A 12,692-nucleotide genomic window follows, 5' to 3' on the forward strand; every position below is an offset into this window, starting at 1 on the left:
TTTACCACTTTTTTGTTTGCACTTATTTCATTGGACTGCCAATAATTAAGAAAAATCGATTACAAATGCAATTTTTGAAACCGTTTCGTTAAAACTGGAGGCCATTCACTGAATTAAATGTAAAATGTATTTTCTACATAGCTCATGATAAGCTACTGTTTTTACTGTAGCTGATAAACTTTGAAAGAGTTGAGGTTTCTATCATTTAGCCGGGACCTCCGTGAGGTCAAGGACAGGATCCACCTTTCCAGGAGCTGTGATTTTGCTGACGAACTCTTTCCTGTTTTACTAGCAAAAAGATGTACTCTTAACAATGGGGAGCGTGCAGGGGAAAAAAGCTAATCGTCCAGCAAACTGCTGACGAATTCTTGTGGTTGTAGGAGAAGCTGGAACACGGAGTTCAGGGCGTCACATTCTCCTCAAGGCTTTTCATACTGTGCTTGGTTAAGGTCAAATTTAACCTGCGGTTAAGTATGTTAGCATCTTCCAGAGCAGTATTAGACCTGTAAAAGCCAATCATAAATTAAATATACATAGAAAACTGAGGGTCAGTGTTCATACATTTAGGCCCCATTTTGAAAAAATAGTTTCTGATTTATTTCAATAACTCCTGATTTATTTAGCAGATTTTGATTTAGCAGATACTACTACTATTTTTGTAGTGTATGTGCAGTTTCTGGCATTGCATATTCTGATGACCTACTACATTTGCCAAAACGTGTAGTATATAAAAGTGCATTTGAGCAAAACGATCCCATAAGGCAATGTGCTTGGCCCAATCTTCCATTTCCAAATATGAACTATAATATCATCCATGATTTTTACCACTATTGTGTTTACTCTTATTTCATTGGACTGCATAGAATTAGGAAAAATCAATTACAAATGCAAATTCATTAAAACTGGAGGACATTCACTGAATTAAATGCACCCTAGCGAGGTCACATGTATGACCTTGTATGTTACTGTCATAACAGTTACTGCAACATACAAATGTTTGAATTACTAGTCGATGCTTGTTTAAGAAATACTATTTTTGAAATAGTTCGCAGTATGCAGTGTATAGGGCATTATTCAGTAAGCTAGTATTTAATTCTGAACAGCCATATACACGGGAATATATTTTTACATTTGTAAATACAAACGTAATTGCCCATTGAAGTGGTGTGTTTAATGTATAATTCACACAGTAATTTATTCGACTCATATTTCATGAATTTTGCCCTTTGTTGCTGACAGACTTGCTATAAATTTGTCATTTTTAACCCGGGTCTTGCGGTACTGCTAAGAGGGTGTTCAAAAATGTCTAAACACTGAACCCAACCCAAGCAATCAACCCAACCACAACATTTCAAACATTTGTTCTTTGAAGCCAAAAGCTGCTAAGTAGAAATGGATGTCTTGAAGTCAGATTAGATTAGGAATCAGTTTGTAGTGTTCCTGAGTGTGTGCACGTCGGTCAGTGGGGGATGAGGGGGTGTTGTGAGGGGGGTTTGATGTACGGCTGGCTTCCTACCTCCCTTGCTCTGCCTGCCACTCACTGCCCCTTCGACCACGAAAGCATTTCCTGCTATTGTCCTGCTGGGGGCTGTGTTTTTTCAGCATATCAGGCACAAACCAGCAAAAATTCCCTTTAGACTTTCAAAACTGTGAAAAGATTCTCTGGGGAAAAAACTGAGCTCAGGGCCAAAAAATATACAGGTTTATCTTGCTCTTATTGTGTTCAGATCAAAGCAGTCAATCCACATATAGCTAAAAAATTCACAGTTGAACTGTAGTGCAGCAGGCTAAATAATTCATAATCATAAATAAAAGGCAAACTTTAATAGAACAAACTTGAACAACCAGTTTCTGGTTTCCTAAAATAACCATGCAACATATTTATTTATGTAAATTGTTTATTTATTTACAGTTTTTTTTTTATTTTTTTTATTTTTTTTTTTTATTCAAAACCCATTTGCTTTAGAGGCAGAATTAAAATTCCATATTGTAGTATTGATAATATTGCTTCTTAAGTATAAAATGTTTGTTTGCCTAATTTGCATGTAGATCAAATGAATATGCTAATGAATACGTGTAAATCCTAATGTATCCAATATCCACTTTGTTTAAAAATGCTACATTTAGATTGAGATAAAATGCAAGAGATGCACTACAGTTGTTTAAAACAGTAAATATCACTCCAAACATATTAACAGACCTCACCCAACCTTTCCTAAAGTTGAAAGTTTGTTTATAACACAACATTGTGGCTGAATTCACAATGCTTTTAGCAACCAATGTGCCTGCTCATTAGTACAGATTTGCTGTGCTTTGGGTAACGTGTAACATATACACCCTGGAGCTTGTTCTAATCCTTATTTTGTTGTTGCACCACACCCTCGTGCAACTACTTTAATTCCCTCATGGCTCCTTGCATTTTTTAGACCAGAACTCTGAGAAAAACAAACATTCTCTCTGGTTATATGGATGATATTATCTGCAGTCAAAAGATTCTTGGAATCCTTCCTGTTGGATTCAACCCCCTCCTGTCCTGTGAGGATGTCCTGTCAGTGTGATGGTGGTGCAACCAGGCACGTGAGAGGGAAGAGCTTATTTTGTTCTACAGCCCAGTGTATGGCTAGATCCCACACAACATTTCGTAAGAGCAAAGACCCCGGTGATATTTTCTCCAGGACTGCTTCTAACAAGGGCTCAACATCAGAGCCTCATCTTCAGTAACCACATAGCAAGGTATGTCTCCTAAACCTTTGTCGTGTGTAAAACAACAAGAATTTGATTAGCGTTGATACCTAAAGTAGTTGCTGGGGTTATGTTGACTTGAATTTTCAAACGGGGGAACAAGAACCTAGTAATACATTTGGTGCCAAAAGAGCAGGAGTGGGCAACCCTGGCCCTCAAAGTCTACTCTCAAAACTTGCTGAGCTGGGAACGGACAAAAGTGACCGATTTTAGGGGGAAATGCCTTACACGTAATCCTCTAACAGCAGGGATGGACAACTCTGGCCTTCAAGGGCCACAACAGAGTTTAGCTGCAACCCTAATTAAAGTCTTCAGGATTACTTGGAGAATTTCAGGTAGGTATGTTTAGGGTTGGAGCTAAATTCATCAGGACAGAGCAGTTGTCCACTTTTAGAGGATTTTGTATTAGACATTTTTTTGCCTTTCCCAGCTCAGCAAGTACAATTCTTATTTACTTGTACAATAGCTCAAGGTAATCCTTGTAAACATTCTTTTAACAACTATTTCTGTCTTTTCGTCTGCAGAACATGACGTTTGATCTACACAACTCATCGTACGACTTCTACAACGGCACGCCGTGGTTTGTCTACGACTGCACCATCCACCTAGATGAGGATGGCCGACGGATCACTCTTTTCCTCCTTTACCTAGTGCTCTTCATGGTAGGGTTGCTCGAAAACACCCTGGTGGTGTGGGTGAACTGGCGAAGGCGTCATTCGGCGAACGGCGTGCTGTTCTGCGTCATCAACGTGAGCTTGTCCGACTTGATGGTGATCTTCACCATGCCCTTCTTCATGCTGGAGGTGACCATGGACAAAGTTTGGCTGTGGGGACGCTTCCTTTGCAAGGTCACGCACCTTGTATATGTCATAAACTTCTACAGTAGCTCCTTCTTCCTGGCCTTCATGACCTTGGAGCGATACCTGTCCCTGACGCGGCCCAACAAGCCCGCCTGCTTTCCGACGCAGCACAAACGCCGCTGGCTTCTCTGTGCTGGGATCTGGCTCCTGTCGCTTGTGCTGGCCTTGCTAGAAAACGTCCACGTCGATTTGTTGGAGTGGGACGAACCAGGCTGCTACATGGTCCCTGAGCAGTACTACACGGAGTGGTTCGTGTCAGTTTCCTTCCTCTGCCTGATATTCCAGTTCCTGGGTCCAGCGTCTGTCATCATCACCTGCAACGTCCTGATCGCCCGAGCCATCCGCACAGTCCCGGACATCCAGAATCGCCGGGACGTGTGGTTGGTGCACGTGTACTCTCTGGTCTTTGTGGCCTGCTGGCTACCGTACCATTTGGTGTTGTTCTTGTTGACAGTGGACGACCTGGACCCGCACCTGTTCTCCTGCAACACGGTCGGGGTGCTGTACTTCTCTTTTAGCCTCGTGCAATGCTTGTCGCTCTTTCACTGCATTGCCAACCCAATCCTCTACAACTTCCTCAGTAAGAGCTTCCGCAACAATCTAATAAATGCAGTGGTCAGCCGCATCTCTTTACCACCGACCAGTGCACCAACTAACGCTGTAGCCGACAATGCAGGGACAATGGCGGTAAAAGAGCGGAAGCTCAGTAACGCCAGCACAAGTCACTCCGACATTGGCGCATGAAGAGGGAAACTCCTAAATGGCGACTTGGTGAATCACAGCACATGAATGTGCTACGAAAGAAATGGCCTTGTTGAGGCCATTGTTTTTGGTCAGTTGCCTGGTAACTAACCATATTGTCTCCTGTTTTTCTCACCTCAGTACCGCTAACAGTGCAAGGAAGGAAATATTGTCAACCTTTCGTAACCTTTATTTCCACCGGTTCCTATTGTTATATCTAGGAACTCCTTGACAAGTAATAACAGCTCTGTCCACACACCAGTATTTGTACAAAGACTGTTTCGATTGTTCTGCTCAAAAATACAAAACTTTCACTTAGCTGTCCATATGCGCAATCACAACACCTAGAGCTGTTTTAATGGCCTTTGAGCTCAGCAACTTGTACATATTATGAATGTGATGTAATGGAAAAAAAAATCTAATAAAATTTGTTTTAAAAAAGTTTTTTAAACATGTTTGAGTAAAAATGGCAAACCTTGTAGGCTAATGCCATTTCTTGTTGGCATGTGCTGCTCCAATGTCTAAAAAATTATTTTTCACTATAGAAATGTATGTTGAATATAAATACGCTGTATTTACCATTGATAAGTAGTGGTGTTGTGTTAAAATGATGTGAATATGGCCAAAATTTAACTGTTAAAAAGACAAGACTCTAGCAAGTTTCGTAAATACTGATTTTATTCAGAACACAAGTACAGCTGTAGTAAAAGAGAATAAATTTCTAATAGTGACACTGAACATGAATAAATCATATAAATAACACTTAAGTAATATAAGGCAGTTGTTTCATGTTGAAAATAAAATGTAGTATCAAGATATTTACAGTTTATGATCACAACATCAGCTTCAAACCGTGGCAAAGCACTGGTAATGTGCATTCTTTCCTAAAAATAAAACTGATTGACTGATAAAGGTGTTGAAACCAGGCATTTTATAAGGTTCAGTCTGTATTTTTCTGTGCTACATTACAAATAAAGCTATACCAACCACAATGTCCCAGCAGTTTTGAATAAATACTTTGTGGTTTGACCAATGACTTCAATTATGAATGGACCGGTGTGCTAAAACGGTTTTTGAATTGAACAAGAAATTATTTAAATGTACAATGTAAAATTGTCCCATATAAGAAAGATAAAGCATATAACTGCTGGGAAAATTGTACAGAAGAACATCACAGCTTTCTAAAGAGAATTATTATTTATTCGTGACAATACCATTTGCACAAAACACTCTGATATGTCCCAAGTGAAGAAAGTGAACACTGCAATATGAACTGACTGATGTATTAGCACCTCAGTCTGAATCGCTTCTCTTTTCCAAATGAAATGAATTATGTAAGAAGAGTTTTGCTTCATGTATAACATCCAAACTACATCTCATAAACCAGTAACTATTTCTAATTTAGTCTGTCAATGATATACAACACTACTATAAAAATAACAGCTATTCTGTAAAAGAAAAGTATATATATTTATTATTATTTTTTAAAAAAGGACCAATTTTATTTTATATCCTTGACCTAGACTAGAGCACTGCTTTATTTATCAGAAAACATAGAAAAAAGTCTTCTCAGCGTGCATTTGCATTGGAATATCCAGAGACCTTTAGCTTATTGTGATAAGAGTTGCCGGAAGAGTATACAGAGGTAATCGCAGATCGGCACTTGGAAAAGCATCCTGTTAAAAATGACTTACTTAAAACACTACAAATCAAAAGTTTGGACACACTTGACTGAATTTCTTTGACGTGATCTTTAAAAATCCTCTGATCTAACTGCTTATACTTACTTTGAAGATAAATATAACTTGTTGTGTCTGTGCAAGAATTTCTTTACAAAACTACATTTTTGTTTTAAATAAACGAGCTTGTCCAAATAGTGACTGAAAAGCAGCCTAAAAGTGCTTAGCACACACGTGAACTTCTTCAAGTGTTCAAACACTGTATCTCATAATGTTCTTGGCAACGGTTTGAAGAAGCTACAGCATGAGATCTTTATTTTTTGTTACTTCATAGCTTTGATTACATTATTATTATTCTAAAATCTAAAAAAGAAATGGAAATAAGTAGGCGTGTCCAAACATTTGATTGGCAATGCAGCCTTGCTCAGTCTCTCTTGCCATCAAGTGGTCAAGTATCAGCACTACATTTTAAAATAAAGTTTACCTTTAATTTAGTCTTCAAAAAACAAGAATCGTTCTCATTCTGTATACAAACGACACAAAGACGATCACATTAAACACTTCACTTCAAAGTGCCCCTATTATGGGTAATGAAAGGTTCATATTTTGGTTTTGGGAGTCCCCAACAAAAGGTTGACATGCATGCAAGGTCAAAAAACACTTTCATTGTCTTATAATATGCATTTATTTTTACCTTACTTGCTCTACGACTCCCAAACAATTCAATCAACGATTCATTTGTCCAAACCCCTCCCAAACAATTCAATCAGAATCGACTCTTTCATTTGAAAGATAATAAATTTATACACGGTGCACTTTCAAATGTAAAACTTTGCAGGATGTTTTCATTCACTGCATGAAAGGTAATTTTCAAAAATCCGTAATAGGGGCACTTTAAATTCTAAGTCTACTGTCATTTGTCCTCAACATACTGACTAAGTAAACGTGGGCACACAGTGTGACGGAGCGTTCAGAGACGGCGGGTTTCAGGTGTCCATGTTAGGGACGGGCTCTTTAGAGTGGTCATTATACATAAAGGTCTCCTCGATGTTGAAATCGGGTGGCAGCTGGTCTTTGTGCAGCTCCATGTGTGAGGAAACCATCTTAAGCGTGGAGAAAAACAGGCCACAGACGGTGCAGCGGTACATGAGGGCACCCGAGTGCGTCTTTAGGTGGCAGATCATGGTGGAACGGCCACGGAAGAAGCGCAGGCATACTTTGCACTGGTAGGGCTTCTCGCCCGTGTGGATACGAAGGTGGTATGTAAACTCGCCCGAGTGTGCGAAATGCTTACCACAGTACCGGCAGCGATACAATTTTTCCCTAAGCCCTGTTCCGCCACCAGAGTTGCCGTTCAGTACGAGTCCGGCAGGAAACAGGACCCCACCGTGAGCTATTTTGTCCTGCAGATTGAAGCCTAGGCTTAAGTTGTAACCTGCTTTACCTGGGCCACTCGCCTCCATAGGCGAGGAGGAGGATGAGGAGTATTCGAGGATCTGGTCCGCCTTGCGTTTGGCCGGCCATACCTGGCTGCCCTGGAGCTCGTTCGAATGCACGCTGAGATGGTAATGAAACGCGGTTTCCGAGCGGAAGGTCTGCGGACACAGGAAGCAGCGCAGCTCGGCCTGGCCTTCTCCACTGGTCTCTGGGCTGCCGTCGGCCCCTTTCCCCGATGCTCCTTCCTCTGTGTGTAGAGACAGGTGTCTTTCCAGCAGCGTGCTCTCCAGGAAGGGGCTGGCGCATTGTGGACAAGTGTAAATAGGAAAGAGGTGTGTCAGTGTGTGCCACAGGAGGGCGCATCGAGAGGGCTGAGACAGCTGGCACACTCCACAGCGTAATGTACTCAAGCATGCGTGGCTCTGAACGTGGTCCCTGACAGCCTGAGGAAAAAATGATCCATTATTAATATTACCAAATCAATAAAATAAACTGAAATATATTGTTAATACTAGAGTAAATGGAATTTGAACTATATAACCTTTCTACAGTATTTGGTTGTGTTGTCAACATAAATGCTGTTAGAATATTAAAACAACAATAAAAAATATTAAAATATTACAATATCTCAAGATAATCTTAGAAAAAGTTGATAAGTAATTTTCTTCCTTTACCAAACAAGTTAGCAGCTTGTTACCAATTGAATACTGTTTTTTTTTAATGTTATACGAAATAATAATAAAAAAAAATTTTTAAATAGTTTTTGAATATTGTATTATTTGATACAGCTTGATACATTACTTGAGTAATTACTTGAAACTGTATTTTAGCATATTATTTTAATACTGAATTATATTAACTATATTTAAAATTCATGACACACACACTTCTATACTATAGTATGCATTACTTTTTTTATTTAGTTTTTATTTTTATATTTTCAATTTTCATATATTTTCAGTTTTTAGTTTAGGGTTTAGTAATTTTATGTGCTTTTGTCATTTTTATTTAGCTTTAATTTAATTATCAGTTTTAGCTATATAGTAATTTTAGTATTTCAACATATTACTTCAGTAAGTTGGCAAGTTTTAAACTATATGTAAGTTTCTCCTATACTTACATATTCCTATATTTCAACTTCAACTTATTTTTTTTGCAATAAGTGGCCAAGTTTTTAAATTTTTCATTGAATATTTATATTTTATTTCAATTAACGATTTCAGCTTTATTTTAATTAATTAGGGTTACAAGGCTTAAAAAAACAAACAAACAAATAAACCTGTTCTACTAACCTTAAAATCATTCACCATAGATTTAGCACAGATGGTGCACTGCAGTTCCCCTCCCTGTAGTTGGGAGGCTCCGTTCAGCTGGTCTGGGTTTTGTGGGGCGCACTTGGCAGCTGACTGACGCCTGTGGTGAATCAGTGCAGATTCAGTCTGAAACTGATGCTCGCAAACGTCGCAGGAGAAGAGCAAGATGCCCACGTGTGTGAGGGCATGAGCAACAGCAGCAGCACGGTCCGAGAAGGAGGTGCCACACACCTGACATGAACCAGTTTCCGAGAGGTGCGTCTCAGCGTGAGTTTGTATGATGGAGTTTTCTGTCGGAAGTAGCATCCCGCACGATTTGCATGGCTGCGATGACGGCAGCTCTCCGAGAGATGCCCCGTTTTCACCATTCTCTATGCACATCAAGTCCTCTTCGTCCTCTTCCTCCACAATGAAGTGCTCCTCCTCGTCGCTCAACTCAATGATGTCCTCTGAAAGTGCTCGCCACTGATCGCCGCCCTCCGTCTGCTCTTCCTGTAGTCGGTGCCTCTTCCTAGAAAGATCTTCCTCAAAAAAATCTGAATCTTTGATTGGTCCCGCAATGGCCCCCAGCTGCAAACTGTCCAAGGGATCACTGGAGGATGACGAAGGGGCGCAGGTTTCACCGCCAAGCTGAGCTGAAGAATCAGGGACAGAACATTGCTCCTGAGCCCCAAATGTTGATTTGCTACCATTGACAACAAGCCGGTCCACTGAGTTACTTCCTCCATCCTCTCCTTCATCCTCCCTCTCAGTTTTGAGCTGCAAAGTCAAGGCAGGAAGAGCGTCTGTAGAACGGTTACTGTCCAAAGGACTCGGCTTGTTGGTAACCTGTTGATTGTAACCCAAATGTATCTGCAAGTCTTCGTTTTTAGGCGACTGGGTGGCCAAGTGGGAGCGATTCAACCTGCCATTCCTGCCTTGAGAAACCGGAGATGGAGTTACAGGAGTGGGAGCGGCTGAAGAAGACAATGAGGAGCAGGATGCTGCAGAGGACGAGCAGACAGACACAGCCACGGGATTGACCGACACCATATCGCTTTGCAAATCCCCTTCGGCAACCGGGTCTCCAGAGCTGGAGCTCTGCAGGTCAGGGAAGGTGGCATGGCAAGCGTTCACCAACTCCCTCACGCCAAGCCTTTCCGCCAACTCATACAGCACACCCACATCAATCAAGTCTGTGAAAATCTCACCCGTGTAGATAAAAGTCAAGACTTTCTCGAAATTGGCAGCAGAAACAAAGTCCAGAGAGAAGGTGGTGGAAACGGCACCTTGGTTGCTGGAACCTCTGGAGAAGAGGCTGCTAAAGTGTGTGCAAGAGCACGCCAACACCACGCGATGAGCCGGGAAGGAACGGCCTCCTACCTGGAGGACGATGTCGCACAGGACCCGAGACAGGCGGCAGCGGTTGAGCTCGGAGAGGAGACGGGCCGCGTGGCCAGAGCCCTGCAGCCTGATCCGCATGCCTGGCAATTCCAACAAAAGCCAGGATTTGGACTGAAACACAGAAGTGAATGGAAAAATGGATGAGATTCAGATAAATTATAATAGCAAGGTGCATATTCTGTACTTATATTACATTACATTAATATAACTATACAACCTCACTGTTTGAAGTCACTATGAAACAGCATTTAGTAATGTGACAAATCTGCACGTGTCTTTTATCCATCAGAAAATGAATAAATCATGAAAAGTGGTCTATATGGCTATAGCTGTTAGCATACTACTCTAAATTGTGCTGCAGTATATACAGTGTGTATCATAGTGCACTGTGCACAATATTCAATTTTCTGTTTGCATAGAATAATACATACATTACAAGCACACTACCAGTGTTGTTATAATATATATATATATATAGGTAATTGAAATAAAGCTTATATATATTATATATATATAATATATATAGGTAATTGAAATAAAGCTTAAACAAATAAAATATATTACATGAAAAACTTACATGCAAAGTAAATTAGAAATATTGCCTTCGCAACTAACAGAAATAAGTTAAATTAAAATATTATTAAAATTACTAACACTAAATAAACTTAATATAAAGATATGAAAACCTAATAAAAATGACAAAAGCACGTAACTTAATTACTAAAACTTAATTAGCATTCAGAATTAACATTTGCAAGATAATTAGTGGACACCACTGACTAAACTAATCATTCATGGTGTTGCAACAGGTCATGTGACAAATAGATAATACACCACATTGTTGTCACATGACCTCATCACTATGCATGATTAATGTTTGAAAGGTTTAGCGTGGAATACTGCACACTGTCTGGAATAATGCAAACAGTACGTGGTATTAATTATATACTGCACAGAATTCAGACGGTAGTAGAGTAGTATTGTATTTTGAACACAACAGATATGACAAGCACTTGATAAACAAGAGTGCCTGGTGACCTCAGACATATCATGTGTCGTTTTAGAGTCAGGGCAGGTCTTTACATTTTGATGAAAGATTATGAAGACGAACATTATTTGGAATAAAGTGATAACAGGTACACTATCCTGTACCTTCCTTAAAGTCACGAATAAAATCATATTTACAAAAACTAATGCATTTTCACTATAACACACGGCAGTGCACTAACTTATGTTTACATTTATCACCGGATAGTTTCAACACACGTTAATTATACGTGAACATACACCTTTCAACAAAACAACGCGTGTCCTAACAAAGACAGTCCAGATCACACACAAATATTTAGCCTTTTTGGATTTGCTACTCCTTTGTAGACAATATATATTCAAGCATGTGTTGCACACAACTAGTGTGCGATGAAACAGCTCTTGTTCTTGTTTATTTAGTGCATCATTAGTTTAGCCGCAGCTAACCGGTTGCCATTGGATTCCATTAGCAAGCGGGGCTAACTAGCACTTTAGCCTCATCTCTCGCGGCTACTAACGAGCACACAGAGACCACATAACAACTCAGATGTTTCCTTACCCATGGAGTGCTGCTAGTTTGCGATAGATAAATAATCTCACTCGGTTGCTGTTAGTCCAGACTGTCGTTCCTGCATAGACACTGACGGTGCCTTAAAACCTAGTGAGCTGCCTACCTAGAAAACTCGGCTGGTTCAGAAAGGGCATGTAATGGCCAGAAAATGCTGTCTAGGTCTAGGCTAAAGAGCTCGCTGTATTTTTAAGACACGGCCATTGTGTCATATAAGACTACAACAAACTGTACACCGAGCACTGAGGGAACGCCTCCCATTGAAATTCATGTGAAATTCAACGTTAATCCTATTATTACTCTGGAAAACCTCCGCATAACTCAGGAATGTTTGTTTGTCTATATATAATACAAGATTGTGTTAAACACGATATTTTAATAATATGATGAAGGTTTTAACCAATAACACTTAAGATCTATATAGCAATAATATAATATAATATAATATAATATATATATATATATATATATATATATATATATATATATATATATATATAAAATATAATACAACTGCTTTAGTACTTAATTTTTTTTTTTTTTTTTTTTTTTTTGGAAAAAAAAATATTTAAAGCTGTACAGTCACACTCGTTAGACTTTAGTCTGTACCGCGTTTGAGCACGAATTGATGTTTTTTAATGTTTAAAAATGTTAATGTTCTTATTTTTAACATTTAAAAAAAAATTCATTTTTCATGTACTGATTAATATGTTTCGTTCAGCCATCTCTCCATTTTGGATTGTGTTACTTTCCTGCTTGAACAGCTATTATTACAATAAAAAAAAAATATTTTATATACATTTTATTTAAAAAAAAAAAAATACATATTGGAACATATGAAAAAGTTGATAGAGCTCAGCAAACTATCCACTATTATCGCATCACGAATGTAAAATGCAAATATGTGATAATAAAGCCAAAAAGTATGCTATTTGGCAGT

At 39.2% G+C, this 12,692-nt stretch overlaps 2 protein-coding genes across 2 annotated transcripts; one reads left to right on the forward strand and one right to left on the reverse strand.

Annotated features, from left to right (window-relative positions):
- The first annotated feature begins 2,010 nt into the window (after window positions 1–2,010).
- On the forward strand, window positions 2,011–5,333 carry LOC109084246 (G-protein coupled receptor 182-like). The gene is made up of 2 exons (XM_019098930.2): window positions 2,011–2,733; window positions 3,267–5,333. The coding sequence occupies exon 2, from the start codon at window positions 3,270–3,272 to the stop codon at window positions 4,344–4,346; it is 1,077 nt and encodes a 358-aa protein (XP_018954475.1). The 5' UTR covers window positions 2,011–2,733; window positions 3,267–3,269; the 3' UTR covers window positions 4,347–5,333.
- LOC109084241 (zinc finger and BTB domain-containing protein 39-like) lies at window positions 4,491–12,017 on the reverse strand. The gene is made up of 3 exons (XM_019098925.2): window positions 11,744–12,017; window positions 8,752–10,266; window positions 4,491–7,902 (listed from the first exon to the last, which is right to left on the reverse strand). The coding sequence occupies exons 2-3, from the start codon at window positions 10,231–10,233 to the stop codon at window positions 7,009–7,011; spliced, it is 2,376 nt and encodes a 791-aa protein (XP_018954470.1). The 5' UTR covers window positions 10,234–10,266; window positions 11,744–12,017; the 3' UTR covers window positions 4,491–7,008.
- Window positions 12,018–12,692: the final 675 nt, after the last annotated feature.

The sequence above is a fragment of the Cyprinus carpio genome, chromosome A23, assembly GCF_018340385.1.
Source record: "Cyprinus carpio isolate SPL01 chromosome A23, ASM1834038v1, whole genome shotgun sequence".
NCBI lineage: Eukaryota > Metazoa > Chordata > Actinopteri > Cypriniformes > Cyprinidae > Cyprinus > Cyprinus carpio.